The 16,889-nt window shown below is 36.3% G+C and overlaps 1 protein-coding gene across 1 annotated transcript in view; it reads right to left on the minus strand.

The window, feature by feature from the left end:
- Positions 1–16,889, minus strand: part of LOC104131677 (E3 ubiquitin-protein ligase parkin-like) — a gene marked incomplete at its 3' end in the record, with an annotated part of 228,958 nt that overhangs the window by 100,724 nt on the left and 111,345 nt on the right. Inside the window, exon 3 of the mRNA XM_009644875.1 lies at positions 13,274–13,514. Within this exon, the coding sequence (XP_009643170.1) occupies positions 13,274–13,514 (241 nt within the window). The remainder of the gene's footprint in view (positions 1–13,273; positions 13,515–16,889) is intronic.

Genomic DNA, 16,889 nt, shown 5'->3' on the forward strand with positions numbered 1-16,889 from the left:
TGTTCATATATGCTCTACAGTGAAATGTTGGATATGTGGCAATACCCTTTGGATTTTAGAAGACAGTATTGAAAATATAAACCTAAGTCAAGAAGTTTCTTTACCTCTTTAAACCATTCAGCAAAAGGGTTTGGGATGAAGGGATGAAGGTTTTCCAAGCTATTAAAACCAGCCCTAGATATTTAAGCAACAGGCCATAAACAGCAGCTATTTAAAGTAGCAAGTATTAGCATGTTCAGTTTTTACAGATGCAAAGAGCTAACTTCCTCCTGTGGAGGAAGAAAAACACAAAACAAAATATTGCAGGAAACAAAGGAAAAACAGACCAATGAAGAGAGAGACAGAATGCACTTGTAATAGAGCCCTTGGACCTTGAACCTCAAAGCTCTTCTAGCCCTGCATTAGCTAACAGAATTCCCTGTCCACAGGTTAGCTGAGAGGCAGATAGGTTCGTTGCATTAAAATTATATGCACAGAAAACGGAATCATAGTAATCCTCACATGTTTACATGTACAGCCTGCTGATCATCTACACCTGATATTTGATAAAAAGCATGGAAATAGTATTTTTAGTCTTTGAAACATTGATATAGACTCATGTTACCCTTGCAACTCTTACAGTTGCCTCAAAACATCTGAAAATTCCCTGCAGTGAGGCGATGATCCCCACCATCTAGTGAGCTCCTTTGCTTTGCCAAGATGCATGATTCTACCTATGAAAGCTTTGAGCTTCATCTCATAACCATTCCACACTGCACTTTGGGGAGATCCTTCAGAGAGATCTTCTGCCAGAAAACCTGTTGGCTTGATCATCTTCATTAACAGCAGGAAAACACACTTTATTATCCAGAAGGAATACAATGGCTTCTCTATCAGAAGGAATTAAGCTAATGTTTAAATACTTAAAATAACTCAAGATTAAGTTTCTAAGACTATAACTAGACATCTGTCACTATAACTCCTTGATTACCCCTTTTTCCCTTAATACAAACCTATGATCAAGTGAAAATGCAGTCATATGTAGGCCCTGTGGGACTTCTCAGTAAGATATTATCAATATAGCATATGGTTCATTTATTAATATGTTCTCTGATTCATCAATTATTAGATATCTTTTATACCATCCGCACAGTATCTTTAAATGTGGTATTAGTATTAAATGTTCATTGCATTTTAGAGACTAAAGTGCATAGCAATTCTCTACTCAAGAAGATTAATTGAAACCAAGTCCTACTATCATTCTTCAACCTGTCAGTTTAGGAAACCACCCTCTGCCCCATGTTAGCATTCCTACTGCATGAACTGTTGAGACTCCACTCCTTAACACGCTATGTACAGAACAGAGCTTTAGCAACTGATTGTTACCTTACTCCCGATTAGTGTGACATGGAACCAGCTGCTGCCAGCTTAACTCTCTGTTGTTCCCTGTAGTGCCACACCAATCAATTAAGCCAAATTATTTTGGAGAATGGTTTTGCTGAAGTTAAACAGAAACGCTTAAAGACTATTTTGTCCATTCAACTTGAGATGTACTTCATACCTCTTAATGTGTACAAAAGCTTGTTCCCTTTCTCCCATCACACATGAAGTTAAGAAAGCTTTTGGTTTTTTTTTTTCCCTGTCCATACAATCCTTTTGACTCTTTCACAAATGTATGTGCTGGGGGGTTCTCCTTTCTAGTGTTGAATTCCCAAGTCATACTGTAAGTCAGAAGACATTCCTGCAGCCTCTAAAGAGACAAGATTTCATCTAGATGCCTCCCCACTTCCTTCATCAGCAATCATTTAATTTCTAGCTGATTCTCATGTGTTATTCAATTAAAGATCACAATACTCTAGGAAACAATCAAGATATTATATCTATATCTCCAGTTCTCAACTCATTCCCAACCTACTATGCATCTGAGCAGGAGGTAATCAACCCTGTACTTCTGCCATATTTATAGTATATTTATAAGCCATTCAGGCAGAGAAAGATATTTCAGTACCTGGACTCTGGGGGACCACAGGAGAATAGGGATAGTAAAATGAAATATGGAAGAGATCAAGAAGAAATAGCAGAATGAAAGCTATCATTACAGATGGCAATATTTAATGAAGATGTTTTATTTATCTACATATTGCTGGTCAAACACACATCTTTGTGCCTGATGGCAGAAATAAAATGTATTTGTTCACATCTGCTACATTTAGTGTACCTGAAAAATCTCTATTACAGATTAGGAAACAGAATGTGGAGAACAGGTAACACTTCTGTTTGAACCAGAATTTTTTGCATCTCCATCCTAAGTATTTCACAATGGTTAAAGTTATAAGGAAGTTATTGCTCAAGGTGAGTCAAGTTTTAGCTCAGCTATGGCCCTCGACATGTTCCTAACAAGTTAAAAATCACTGTGAACAATGTTATGGGATCTAGAAACCAGGATAAGAAGATCTATAGTTATTCACCACAGGTTAGGTAACAAGAGGTATAAAAGTACAATATCCATAATCATTAATCTGCATCAAATTTTTAATCTAGATCTTGACCTTTCACAGCTGAAGGCAGTGGAGATGTTGCTATTTATTTCATTATTATCAGCATAAGCACAACGTTCTTTTCAAAAGAACTAAAATCTGCTTGGGGAAAGTCCCTGATAATGTTAATCAGGGTCTTCATCTGGCCCTATCTATAGTTCAGACTATTTAAAACACTAATGATTCAGCTACTTCAAAAAAAAATTGTGGGGGCTGAGAAAGGTTGCAGTAGATAAAAACCCAGCTGCCAAATGGTATAGCTTAAATCACAAATCAACCAATTGTTGCCAGCTAGAGTTTTCTTCCAGCAATATATACTGAGTATTTATTGTGTGACAAAGCTAATGAGAAAATTGTGAACAAAAGAAGGGATTGGGGCTCCAGATACTTTGGTTTCTCAAGTGAACTTTTGATCTTTGTTACAACTTTGGTTAAACCACCTTCATAGTAAATATGCAATAAAATAATGTCAGCTAGCACTGGAAACCAGGATACCAGGGTTTATCATAAAATCCTTGACAAGTTGTGCAGTATTGCATGAAACTGAACATCAATGAGTACAGTACATGGCAAATGGGCTCAACCTGGAGCATGATATCCTGCTGTTCCCCCTGCCCTCCACCTCAAGTCCCCATCCCCATATCCATATCTTTCTTTCTCATTCTCTATCCCCACCTTTTGACAGTTAAATGTCAAGACCCACAAAACTGACTGTTGCACCAGTAGGGCATCATGGAAGCTTGGAAAGAGAGTGCCGGTGCTCAGCAAATGTGTGGGCTTTCAGGGTCCCCTGGGACACTTTGCTCTAGGATGCAGCTGTTACCTTTGATTTTTCAATCTTTGTTTTGCTGAGTGGGAGGGTAGTTAAAATATATGAGCATATATATATTAAAAAATATAAATATATATATACACACCAGATGGGCTTGCATTTTAAGTGGAAATTTAGTTACAGATATTCTACTCCAGAAATGCAGAAATCATTGCAGGTAGATAGACTGTCAAAACTAAATCTGAAGCATTCATCTGCAAATGCCAGTTATTGCAGTGGTTGGATATAACTGCTAAATCAGAATCTGACATGTTCTCAAGGTCAAAGTCCTAAGACTGAATACCCACATAGATGCCAACAGTACAGATAAGATACAGTTTCAGGTGCATCAGTGAATACAAAGATTCATATTTTTTTGAACTAGCATTCAAAAAATGCTAATTTTGAATCTTGATGTTAAATAGGGACTTCCAGACCCTGGGTACCTCACTAAGGAAACTGTAATTCTGACATAGTAGTTCTACAAAAAATGGTGCCATAGCACCTATAATCCAGCTCAGAAATATTCCAGACAGTTTCGCTTGCAGGCGACTGTAGCATTGTCTCATAAGTAAAACAGATCAAGAAAGAAATTTTCTTCATTTATTTTCCTTTCAGTTTGAAAATTTGATCACAAATGCTGTAATCCTACCTAAATTCAGCTTTCTGCCCAGTGCTAACAGATCCCATAGAATATCAACACTCCAGAAGCTTCTAGCCGATATTTAATAATGACAAACGACAATGCTTGTTTGCAACCACTGTAGATCCAGCATGGATTTTCATTCTGTTCCAACTGGATAAAATCTTAGCAGCTGGGCAGGTTGTCTCATGAAGAATCTGTGAGGATGAGCAAGGTTTAAGCAAAAGGTTCAGTGTACCTCAGCGCAGGGGGAAAAAACCCTACCCTGAAGGATTTTTTGAAATCCACATAAAGCAGATATAGAATCCCAGTTCCTATGGTTAGAGAGTCCCTGAAATAAAAAAAAGAAAAAGACAAAAAGACAAAAAACCAGAGGCACAAAAGATGAACAAAACAACTGAAATCCTTGCTGGCAGTCTCTGAAGAGAAGCCTGAATGGACACGAAGGCCACAAAGGCCACTACCTTGGCATCTCTAACAATAGTCACTCAGGTAGCAGTGGAAATGTGAAACCTTCACTGAAACAAAGCTGATGGCAAAATTCTAAAGTCTTTTGGCACAGCAATGCAAGAGCATGCACTGACTTTAATTCTGCTTTTCTGCGAATATGAATTAGATCTTTTGAATTGACGGTCCATTTTCCTACCACAACCATTCTTTTCTTCAAAAAAACCCACCAGAGAATCTGTCTTCCCCTGCCAAATGCAATGCTCTTTTTCTTTCACAGAAGCTCAAGTTTACTCCCATTGAAGCTATTTGTCGTTATAAAGAGCAGGATGTGTTTTGTATGGCTATTTTTTATCTTCTAGTATCAACTGAATTTATTAAACTACCTGTTCCACGTAAATTACTTTCTGTAGATCAAGCCTTTCTAATAGGTCTGTTCTCCCAATGTCCTTTGTGTGTGCACAGAACTCCCCATGACTTTAATGTTTCTTGAGCACGTGATTTGAGGGAAGACTATGTCTCATGTAATTTTGAGTGGTAAGAGTTCATAGCTCCACAGTAGCGACAACTACTGTTTTTAATGAACTTTAAACAAAGCATTCTTCTTATTTGTGCCTCATAATTGGACCCTTCCTGTTAAAAAAGAATTGCCCTACATCTCCATTGTCATGTTTTTACACATGAAAGGTGTTTCCTAAGCGTTACTTTCCTATTTTTCCTAGTGGCATCAGTAATTAATTCATGCCAACAATTATTTTGGAAAACATAACATGTATAGCTTTGTTTAATCAACACAGAACATTTTCCACCTACAAATGCCACCTCCAGCTGGTGGCATAAAGATGCAAGTGATGTGTTTGCAGAAGAAAGTCCATCCATGCTGTCACCCATAAGCAATCAAAATACATTCTAAGGACACAACAGTGTTCCCACCCCACCCCTTGACACAGGGGTCAGCAAATGTTACCGGCTTCAATTAACATGAAAGGGCCTTTAAACAATAAAGTAATTAGACACGTTCATGAGAGATAATTATGTCATATAAAGATGAGCATTCCCAGAAGTGCTTTTGGTTCTATTAGAAAAGAACATTTCTCCTCTCAAATGAATTTCACAGACATGCAAGGTGTGGGAAAATGGCACCATTCTCATCAGTGTTAAAAGCATGTGATACGAATGAGGTCTCCAGCATGGCACTGACTGCAATAAATTATCAAGTGTGTGTTCTGTTTTCTGAAATGGGCTCAATTTATCATTTTATTGAAAAGGTTCCATTATGCTAATGTCTTACAAAATCACTTTTTGCTGTTGCTGGAAGGTGAAGAGGGGATATCAATTTTTATATATAGAACTTGGAAGTATTGCAGCAGTGAGTTGTCAAGGGTTAATAACCCTAACAGAAGATACAATATACATAAGAGCAAACTTCCAAGGACTTTGTAATGACAAATTTTCATAACCCTACTGGAAGCAGAATAACCAGAATATTTTTCTTAAGCTTAACTGTTTCAAAAGAAATTTTGACAGAATTAGCAATAGTTAATTCGTGGCCTGAAAACTCTCCTGCTGTTCTCTAATTAACCCTTGAATTGACACTGGAGACTGTTTAGGAAGTGCTATTTCAATGAAGGTCAGATTAGTGAATGCTATCCTATTATCCCTCTTGTCAACTTACCCAGATAGCAGACATGAAGGATAATCAGAAAAAGGTGGTTACTAGCTAAAAGGAATACTCCTTCTATAAATATAATATTATATAACAGGAATGTTTTCTTTCTTTTGAAGTATTGGATACAAACCAGGAAAGTATTAAAAGAGGAAGAGAACTAGGTTTAGATAGACCATTGGTTTAATCTTGTACCACAGCTCTTTTGTGGCTGAGATGTGACTTGTATCCAGAAAACCTCTTTTCTGCCATGCATCAAAAAATAGAGTATTGTTTCAGAAACATTACCATATTATGAATAACTTTTAATGGGAAGCATTGTCTTAGGGACATGCCTTCCCCTACCTCTAAACATACCCAAACAGCATAGTCCAAGAAGCTACAGCAACTCATCAAGAGGGATATTTTAACATATACTGACATGAACAGGCTGCCCAGGGAAGTGGTTGAGTCCCCATTCCTGGAGGTATTTAAAAGATGTGTAGATGTGGCACTTAGGGATGTGGTTTAGTGGTGGGATGGCAGGGTTAGGTTAATGGTTGGACTCAATGATCTTAAAGGTCTTTTCCAACCTAAATTACTCTACGATTCTATGATTGAAATATATTTTATCAGTTGAAAACAAGTAGGTGGAGCTAGAACACTGTGATCATTATCTCCATGGATCATCAATAAACACACTTCTGGATCTCAGAGCTTCAAACATAGATCACAGTTTGAGCAGTTCTGCCATACAACATTTACCAAAGAGCTTGGAAACTCTTTTAAAACTTTTAAAAGAAGTTCCCAGTCAATACATAGGAACTATTTAGCAGGACTGATTTAAAATGAAATGTAATCTCTACTGTAAAATGTTATTGTCATACTTTTCTTTTGGCACACACCTGGATTTCCAGACCTCAAATGCACATACTTAAAATACGGTTACTTCTGAAAAATGTATAGTAGCACTGTGATGACCTAGTCAGGCATGATGTGTAAGCATTTTGCATTAAGTATGTGAGCAAGGTGACCACCAAAGGGACAAAGATGTGTGTAGTTGCACAGATGAGGCAACCAAGTGGCAAAAGGTTGTAAAACAAAACAGAACAAAACAAGCACAAGGGACTGAAAATGGGCAGAACATCTTGCAGGTATGTAATACCCATGAAGGTTAGCTGGCAAAACCAAAACCAGGAGAAGCAATAAGGAGCACAGAGGAGATTCCCTTTTGGGGTGGGGCAAGTAGCATTAAAACATCAAACAAGAAAAGGAAAGATGGAGAGGAAGGAAGACAAGTCTGGTTTTGTTCCAGTTTCTCTTGTCAAAGAGCTTTCAGGCCTGACCAATTCATTTCTGTGACTACAACGCATGAGTGCAACCTAGATGGCATCAGCTCTGCAGTATCGTACACTCATAGCAAATTTAGGATAAAAGGTCTAACAGTTAAAGTCTAACAGTTTTGTGTATGTAATGAATGCATAGTGATAATGATTACTAATGTGCAGGAACCAACCATTAGCACAAAGAAAGTTGTTAATATGGGAATTCTAGAAAGTTCCATTTTAAAGTTTAAAACAGAACTGTACATATTGTGTGTAATGAAGACAAATGCAGTCATGCTTCCCAGAAAGTATTTAGCAAAATCAGGACTAATGTATTATTGCTGAGTTGGGACTTCGTTCTGCTTTTCTAAAAAGTAAATTAATAACTTCCCTTTTCTGGATGTAAATTGATACTCAAATTGATACTGCATTTCATATTTAAAAGTTTGTAAAATAATGCATTATAAAAAATCTGAATCAAATGTAGACTACATCACAATGCATAACGCATTTTCATTTATATTAAAAGTGGTTTAATCCTAATACAAAAGTAAATTGTCAGTGCACCAAATCCAAAAATCCCAGAGTAACCTAACTAGTTACTTGAATGTGTCTACTGAAACAATACATTGGTTGCATATTAAGTAATTTATTACTTTTTCTTGTACAGCAATATGAATCTTATTCAAATGACTGTCTGTCAAAAATAACTACCATGAGAACCATGTAACCGCCATTAAACGGTGTATTAATATTAGAGAAAATTTAAGAAATTTAAGAAAGGTCAGTGTAAGTACTCTGATAATTTGTTTTTAGAACAAAATTTAGATAAGTTTGGGAAAAAGAACTTAATTACTAAATGCAAATTGCACAGAATACTGATTTCCGCTCTTCAAACTACTGATTTACAATACCGTGGACCTAAAGTACATTTAATTAATTAATTTATGTTCTAATTAATCCACAAATGATTTGTACAAATGCCAAGGGAAAAAAATCTTTATACTGATTAATTTCCCATGTAAAAAAGCAGCTAAATGACAGGAGAGAAATTGTAAGAATTTTTTTTCTTTTCTAAGAGAACAGTAAATTCTGAGACATTTGGGTTTGTGACACAGCAAAGCAAAATTAGGTCAGAGGAAAGTAAGTTCCTTGTTTTGTTGGTTTTGTCTGGTGCTGAACACTTATAGAGCTTCATGTCTCAAATTATCACTAGAGATGATTTTGCAGCGCTGGAGGCCATTTTGGGTGGATCAGTGCTCACATTTTGATGGCATTCTCAAAGAGGTGATAAGAAAAAGCTGCAGTTGTACTCAGCTTGGTACTGCATAGGGGTACTCAGCCTAATACAACATTAAACTGGGGAGGTAGAGATGTACACCATACCATTGCTTGATCTGGAACTAATTTGACATTGTAAGTTTCATAAATTGTGAAGTAATTTTAAAATACTTCAGGAGCTTAGACTATGCATTTACTTCAAACAAACCTGACACAAAAATTCTTATCCTTTCAGGCTTTTTCATTAAATGAATCATAATAAAATCTAATATCAATTACAGAGCACAGGAATTTTAACACACAACCAACAGAATACTATTAAAAAAGTATTCATACAGTGTCAGCAGTATCCCCAGTTAAATCGATTTGTTCTTTTTTTTTTTTTTTTTAATTCATCAGAGCTTCCCTCAGAAGTCTGCACAGTTCTGCCTACCCAACCCCCAAATTGTGTCTTTCCCTTCTAAAAGTTTTTGCCTGGGTCTTTCATATACCAGACTTTTATATAAACTGGGAACAAGCTCATCACTTTATGCTTTTAAGCACTGACAGTACTGAGCTTTTGGTAATGACAGTTTTACCTGCCCTAACTCATAGTTGTGTTATTTGTAAGGATGAGAGGTTTTAACATTGGTTTTAACATTTGGCAAAGCCTTTCCTAATTAGGTGGAAAAGAATCAATCCCTCTTTTTGCTAGACTTTACAGCTTGGCACACCTAAGTCAATAAATACCAGTACCTTATTTACTCTTCTGTGAAAAGAGGAACACGGAAAGATAAGGAGACAGAGACAACTTGCATGCAGGTATCTTTAAAAGGCTAGCTAAAGAACACCAGGGTATTCTAGGGAACTGACCACATGAGTGCTATTTAAAAGTTGTAAAGAAAAAGACCCAAGTAATGATGACCACAGCTAATAGATTCAGACAAAATAATAAACCAGCTGATAATGGATTAAATGGGGAATTAAATAGGTAACAACATTCATATTGGCTTACAGAAAACAGGTGCTGTCAAACTAACTTTTTTTTTTTTTTTTTGAGATTACAAATTTGCTTGACATGGGTAGTTGATAAATACATTTAAGAGGGAATCAATGTGATTCTGTAGTCTAACTTCCTGCCTAGCACAGTCCATGCTACTTCTAGGTTGAAGTCCAATCTTTGTTGCTGGACATATGTTTCAGAAAAAATGTCCTATATTTATTTTTAAATGGCCAAATACAGTGAATTGTCATAAGCCAGGACAACTTGCGTCAGTGGTTGATTTCCTGGCAAGTTAAAATCTATGTGTGGTATTTATATTTGCTGCCTTTCAGTTCCTAGACAATGAAAGCTTAAATCCCAAAATAGCTTGTAAGATTTAAGATTCCCCTGTTATCAAATTTCCACTCCCACGGATGCCACAAGATTACACCAACAAATATAAGCCAATCATGGCCTGTGCTTTTGTAGGATTCTTGTGAGTCTTCTCCTAAAACTTGTAAAATTTTTTTTCCAGCAGCTTTCCTGAGGTTTAGACATCAAAAATGGTTCGCTATATTCCAGTTTTAGTTATGCAAGTGTCAAAAGCCAAGGAAAAACATAGTCTCCACTCCACTCTGTTTTCTGTTTATACTTCCAAAGATTATATTAGCTTTCTTGGAACTGGCATCATGATGCATTCTCATAGTCAGCTGATGAGCCATACGAACCCTTATGTTTTTCAGATTCACTGTTTCTCAGGCCAAAATCCCTTCACCCTATATATGTATTTACTGATATGCAATCATTATGGAACATCATTATAGTTTATTTGCTTACATCTTGTTTATCAAAGCACTTTGTCCCAGATATTGGACAGATTGCAAATTAGGTGGGGGTGAGGTAGGATGAAAGTCCTGTGCTGAGATTTTGTCACATGCTCATCAGAAATCATGCAAGGTGTTATTTAGCAGACAGAAAAAGTAATTTCTACTACATTTGCCTGCAAAGAGAGGAAACCTGGAAATTTTTGATGCAGAGGTTATGTAGATCCATTTTCATATATTTTCAGCCTGGTAATGACTGTCAAACTTCTGAATTTCTCATGGAGAAACACATATTGTACATTAAAAACACAATGTAAGTAAGATGGTTCTCCAGACCAGTCAAGAGTTGCTTTCATTGCTCACAACTAAACTGGGGGTGAGCTGGGAGGAGGGTGTCCTGTTGTGCTCTTCTGCAAGGCGCAAATAATGCCCCTTAGTGGAGACAGGACGCCAAGCTATAAGGGGTTTTATCTGATCAAGTGCAGCAGTTTATATTACTGAAGTATATTACTTATACGATAGCAGTACAATATAACAAGAGTTCTTTCTCTCCTGGATTGTCTGGTAAAATTCTACAGTTTGACCTCCAAGCATTCAAGTCAATACTTCAAAAAACCTACTTTTGCAGTCAAATGCTGCAAAAGCTTCTGGGAAAGCTTTTGTGATGCAAAAGTTACCACAAATCTTCTCCCTAAGAATTTAAGGGAGGGCAAATAAAACAAAAGCAAGACAGGGACATGGGGTCCAAGATTATAATCAGTTCTACTGTACAGGTTTTTACTGTAAACTGATCATCACAACAACCATCCACCTTCTGAGACAATAGCTTGGTAAGTCAAGGGGCAGTGGTGGCATATTCAGCCTTCAGCCACTCATTCCCACTACTATTACTCATTTCAGCTGTGCCAAAGAAAATCCTCGCTACACAGTAACGTTGATTGGAAAACTGATCTCTGGATTAATCTTTTTTTTTTTTTTTTTTTTTTCTTTTTTCTTGCTGGATTATTTCTAACCCAGACTACTCCTTAACTCAGTGCATTATATGGCTACAAATTAACCCACCCCAAACCCTAATAACAAAACCATCAAAATCACTCATATTGAACAAAAGCGGTGGGGCTGAAAAGAGACAAGTTTTCATAGTGAGAGTCAAAACAAGCCAAGGAGAAGATAACGGGCTTTTAAAAAGTACTTGTTTCTAACATCTTTCCAGGCAGAACTGTCAGTCATTAGAGTGGCTCTTTTTTTTTTTTTTTCCCTTATGATAAAAAAATCTGCTTAACTTAATCACAGATAAAACTAGTCCACATATATTCTCAATTCCTCAGCTGTCATTCTGCCATGAAATTATTTGCTGCAGTAGAAGACACCTATCAGTTTGTACTTGGCTTCACAGAGTTTGTAGTCTGTGGAAAAACACACCACCTAACAATTTTTAAAAGGCCTTACACACATATATTCTGCAGAATATATCCAGCAGAACTATTAAAGCCCTGTACATATCATGTACAGTAGTGAAAAAATAAATTAAGAGCAGCATCAAAAAGCTCACACTACTGCCTTGCTTTTGACAGTAAGCCCAGCCTGAAACTCTCTCCCTAGTTTACTATATTTAAATCGACATGCACCCCTCTTATCTCATTATTCATTCAGATTGGGAGATGTGGATCATTAAGCTGGGTACTAATTTGTTCCTAAACTGCATTCATTTATCATTAGTTGGCAGTGAGAGGTTGATCAAGTCAGTTGTGGAATACTTCTGTGACCCTCCCACGAATTGTATATTTTCTGCATGAGTTACTTAAGAAATTCTCTAGAAGCTATTTTAACAGTTTTCATAGCCGTTTTGTTAAGCATGGTTATTTCTGTGGTCAGGTTAGTCACAGAGGTATCTCTGTCATATTCACAAATTATCTTTTGTACTATGGACCTATATGCTTGGTATTATCTTCCACATTGTGTATAAAGGGTATTTGTGTACTGTTCTTTCTAAAAAGCCATGGCTGATGGACTATTACAACAAATCACAACAAAGTCTAGTATTGCACAGAATTATGTCCCTTCGCTGGGGACAACACAGCTGTCAGTAAGGATTAGATAGACTGTGTGTGAGGAGGGGGCTACTCTGAGAAGATTCATGTAATAGCTAAAATATTCTTATATTTCCTTCTGACTCGAGCTTCTCTCTCATGAACAATTTTAAATATTATAGCACAACCCATTTGCAGTAACTTAACTTGTGCCTCAGATGATTTTTCATTATGAAGAGAAGATATTCTCAGTAATAATTTGGTGGATGAAGAACTACTAAAATCCATAGTATGAATCATCATCATCTTTTGTGCCAGCTATGTTTTTATAATAATAAGTCTATTGTATAGAAATATTTTTTTACAAAATGTATGGCTATGAAAACATTACAACAGATTGGGAATTAAACACATTTGCAATGCATAAGCTGCCCAACATTCTAGTTAAGGCAACTTCTGTAATGGAAATTTTACAGAGACTATTTTTTGCCTTCTCATAGACCTCTGGGGTTTTTGCCAGCTTATAATGATTTGTAAAAATATTAGCATAATACAAGTTAGAGACAGGAACAACACAAGAAATCACTCCATTTATCCACAAAGCAAAATTATTTTGCTAGAAGACACATCAGATGCTTATCACCTCTTAATATAGTCGTATTTTTTCTTTAATAACTAAAACAAACCATATGTTGGGGATTTTTCCTGTGGTATAGAACTGTTCATCCTAATAAAGAAACAGAAAAATATTCAGGTCGGTGTACTGAAATGTATCAAATCACTGATTTACCTGATTTTTCAGAGGGAAGAGAAATGCTGGGTTTTGTAGTATCCAGAATAACAGCCAGCCCTGCGGAGACTGATGGAAGGATGCTGGTGCTGAGATCTACACGAGTTAGACTTTCAGGTTTTCTTTCCAAGGCTTTTAGAATACCTCCAGCATGGTTATCTTCTGGCTCATCCTTCTTTTGACTCTTCTTCTGTGGAGTCTGAACAACATGAACGATACTCTGCTGGGCCAGGTCACAGTTCTGCACACAAAACCAAAAGCCAAATAAATAATTAATTGTGACATAAGGGACAAAATCCCTCTATCTCCAATTTGTTATTTGTTAAATGGTCTCTGAGCCATTTTGTGTAGAATTTCAGTGTGCGATAATGGAGTTTAAAGCAAAGTGACAAGTGTAAATTGCTGGAATTAGGATTACTTGCATTGGCAAAGGGGTCGCAACACTTACAAATTCTAAACATTTAACAAGGAAATGGTGGATCAGAGCCAACAGCTCTAAATAAGTCTGGTTTATTGGCACAAAGGAAAAACTCCGGAGGGAGCACTACTAAAGCAAGTGCTAAGAATACTCAATATTTAATATTCATTTGCACAGATAATGCTGATACACACTCTTCATGTAGCAATCTAGGGTCAAATTTCACAATCATAGAGAGTTCATGACCAAGCTACTCCCAATGTATCTTTGTAAACAGAAACAGGGATGATGATGCTAGAATGATGAAGACTGATACTTATTTCTTGTCCCTAATGTAATTTTCAGTCTAAATCTGGCTTTAGATGTAGACTTGGTATGAGTTTCCCATTCTTTCCAAAGATGACATTTAAATGTTGACTTCAGAATTAGAGAAAGCTTGTGGAAGGTCTCAGGACCACTATAGTCTTTGCTGGTAAAACAAAAAGATTGCTACACATTTTAGCCCGAGAGGCCTTAACTATACACAAGTACTTCCTCTTTCTCAGTTCTAATCAAAGGTGATTCTTAGCCAGTCTTTCCAGATCTTGTGTCTTAGAAAAAAGCAGGCTGAATAAGGATCTTAGGAAAGGTTTATCCGGGATAAATCAGTAGAGAATTCACATTTTGTTCAGCATTTTCCTAATATGGAAGATGAGAGCAAAATATTATCTCAGAACTAGAAATTACAGAGATTTTAGATGACCTATCATTAATGAAGGGCTTTCGAGAAAGTTTTATATTGATCATTCCACCGCACACCTTGCAACAAAAAATGTTCTTTTGGGGTGATACCTCCTGGAGATCCACACCTAATTCTCCAGTATCACAAATGAATTACATAGAAACATCAACCTACACACAAAGAAGTTTGAATTTCCCTCAAAAAAATAATTTTGTAACTCTTCGCAGTATCATCACTTTGGCTATGTCTGCACTGAAATGTCAAGACAGACTGACTTGTCTCAGTATCTAAAAAATATTTAAAAATTTTACTTTGTATTTGCAATTATTACATGCACTTCTAATTGCAAAAGATTCCTTTACGGTTATTTTAGTGCTGTTTATGCCCTTGTTATAATCCCATTCTCTCTCTTCTACCACATTTTTTCCTCTGGTCTCATTTCTGTGTAGTCATTTTCCTTCATTCTCTTGCATTATTTCTCAGTACTTCCACCTCCACTCTTTATTTCTTATATAATGCAGTTTTAAAAGACAAAAATCTGTTTGGTTTGTTGGTTTTTCAAGTTGAATTTTTAATAACACACTCTCTCCTTAGTGAAGCAATAGTCAGTCAGCAGAGATTTGTCAGAGTATGGATGCTGCAGTCTTAATATTCAAACAAAGCAGTTGTTAGATTTCAACTTTAAAACATTATGTTGACATTAAAGGTCTAATTTTTTGTACAACTTGTTGCTCATAACATTTTAACAAGATCTATTTAAATAGCTGAATAATTTCCTTTATTAACACAAAATCCAAAACATGGCTGTCACTCTAAAACTTCTCCCACTAATACTGCATAACATTAAAGAATTTAATAACCTAAGAGAAATTAATGATGAAATTAATAACCTAGGCGAACGAGGACCTCAAAAGTGATTTGCTCAGTTACAACTAGAATTACAAAGGGAAACAGGTATATATGTAAAACCTCACAACCTTGGAAACCCGTAATCAACTGTCGATCGGTCAAACCATGTTTTAATGAGCATCTCCTCTGGCAGTTTTGCTTGCTTAAGCAGCCCCTGTCCTGCCTTCTATTTTTTCTCACCATCTACTTTCCTTCTCAGTTTGTTTCTTTTCAAAGTTTGCATCAGTTCCCTGACTCAGTTCACAGCTTGATGCTGTGCTACAGTCACACTGAGGGGATGGCACAGAAGAGAGAGTAAGAGGGATGGTAAGGGCTGCTTAAATCAAATTAAATGCCCCCAAAAAACCACAACCTTGTTTGACCACTCTTACTTGATCTTGACTGCTGAACACATTTAGATGCATGGTTTACATCAACTGATTTTTAAAAAGTATAGGTTCCTTTCCAGGTTTTTTGCAGGCTAGAGGGTATGTGGTTAGCTTAGAAACAAAAGAAGGGCTGACAAAATAGAGCCCCATCTTATCTACTAGTCTGTCTCCAATAATGTCAAGAACCACATACTTCAAAGAAAGATAGCAGGCTATGTTTCACAGGTGGCAGATAGGCTATGTCTGCAGCTTTTTTCTCTGAGAAAAGAGGTATAATTCAAACGATTTCTGTAAATGTTTAGGTTTTGCCTTAGGTTACTATTGTAACACAATTCTAAGAAACAATTGCTTATGTCAATGTCACTTTCATTTCCTTCATGTATTTGTTTTATGCCTCAGGAAACACTTTTTTTTTTTTTTTTGAGAATATCTATTAGTAATGATTCTAGAGATATTGTCTTGTCCTATCTGTTGATCCAAATTAAGGCCTGTGATCCATATTCCAAAGGGAAATACTGCAAGTGTATACATTGTAGATCATGAAGTATCTCCTTGCACTAGAGCAAAGAGAGCTGACAAAATCCAGAAGTGATGAAACCCAGTATTAAGGACTGGTTCTTTACAGAGAATGGGTTTCGGCCAACTTGGAAAAATGAATTCATAGCAGATGAAATTCAAAGGGTTTTTTCATTCAAAACTTTTGCTTTCATATTTTTTTTCTGAATTCTCAAGTTGAATTTCACAGGGCTGAATGAGCACATCCTGAGTGAATAACACAATATCCTTTGGTGCTGCCAGCTGTGGGCTAACTAGAAGGTCACTTTGGGAGAGTGAGATATATTATGGAGAAGGAAAAGATGACTGTGTTTCAGTAACTCCGAAATCCTCTTTTTCTGACAGATTTCTGCTTGTTATCTTCTTGACAACATATTTTGATAGTAACATCAATATTGAAAGAAGCATTCTCCATCTAACAAATATATAGTCCACTAGAGGTTATTATAATTTTTGAAGTGCAATAAAATTTATTTTTAAATGTTTTATTAAAAAAAACCCAACTAACCAAACCAAAAAACACTAGAGCAGAGAATAGTTTGGATCCAAAGCCTTGGATTTGCATGTAAGAGAGCTAATTTCTTTTACTGTTTTGTCTTGAAAAGGAATTTTAAATGTTTTCATTTTGTGTTAACCACCAGTTGG

This window comes from Egretta garzetta, unplaced genomic scaffold, assembly GCF_000687185.1.
Source record: "Egretta garzetta isolate BGI_Z169 unplaced genomic scaffold, ASM68718v1 scaffold388, whole genome shotgun sequence".
Classification (NCBI taxonomy): Eukaryota; Metazoa; Chordata; class Aves; order Pelecaniformes; family Ardeidae; genus Egretta; species Egretta garzetta.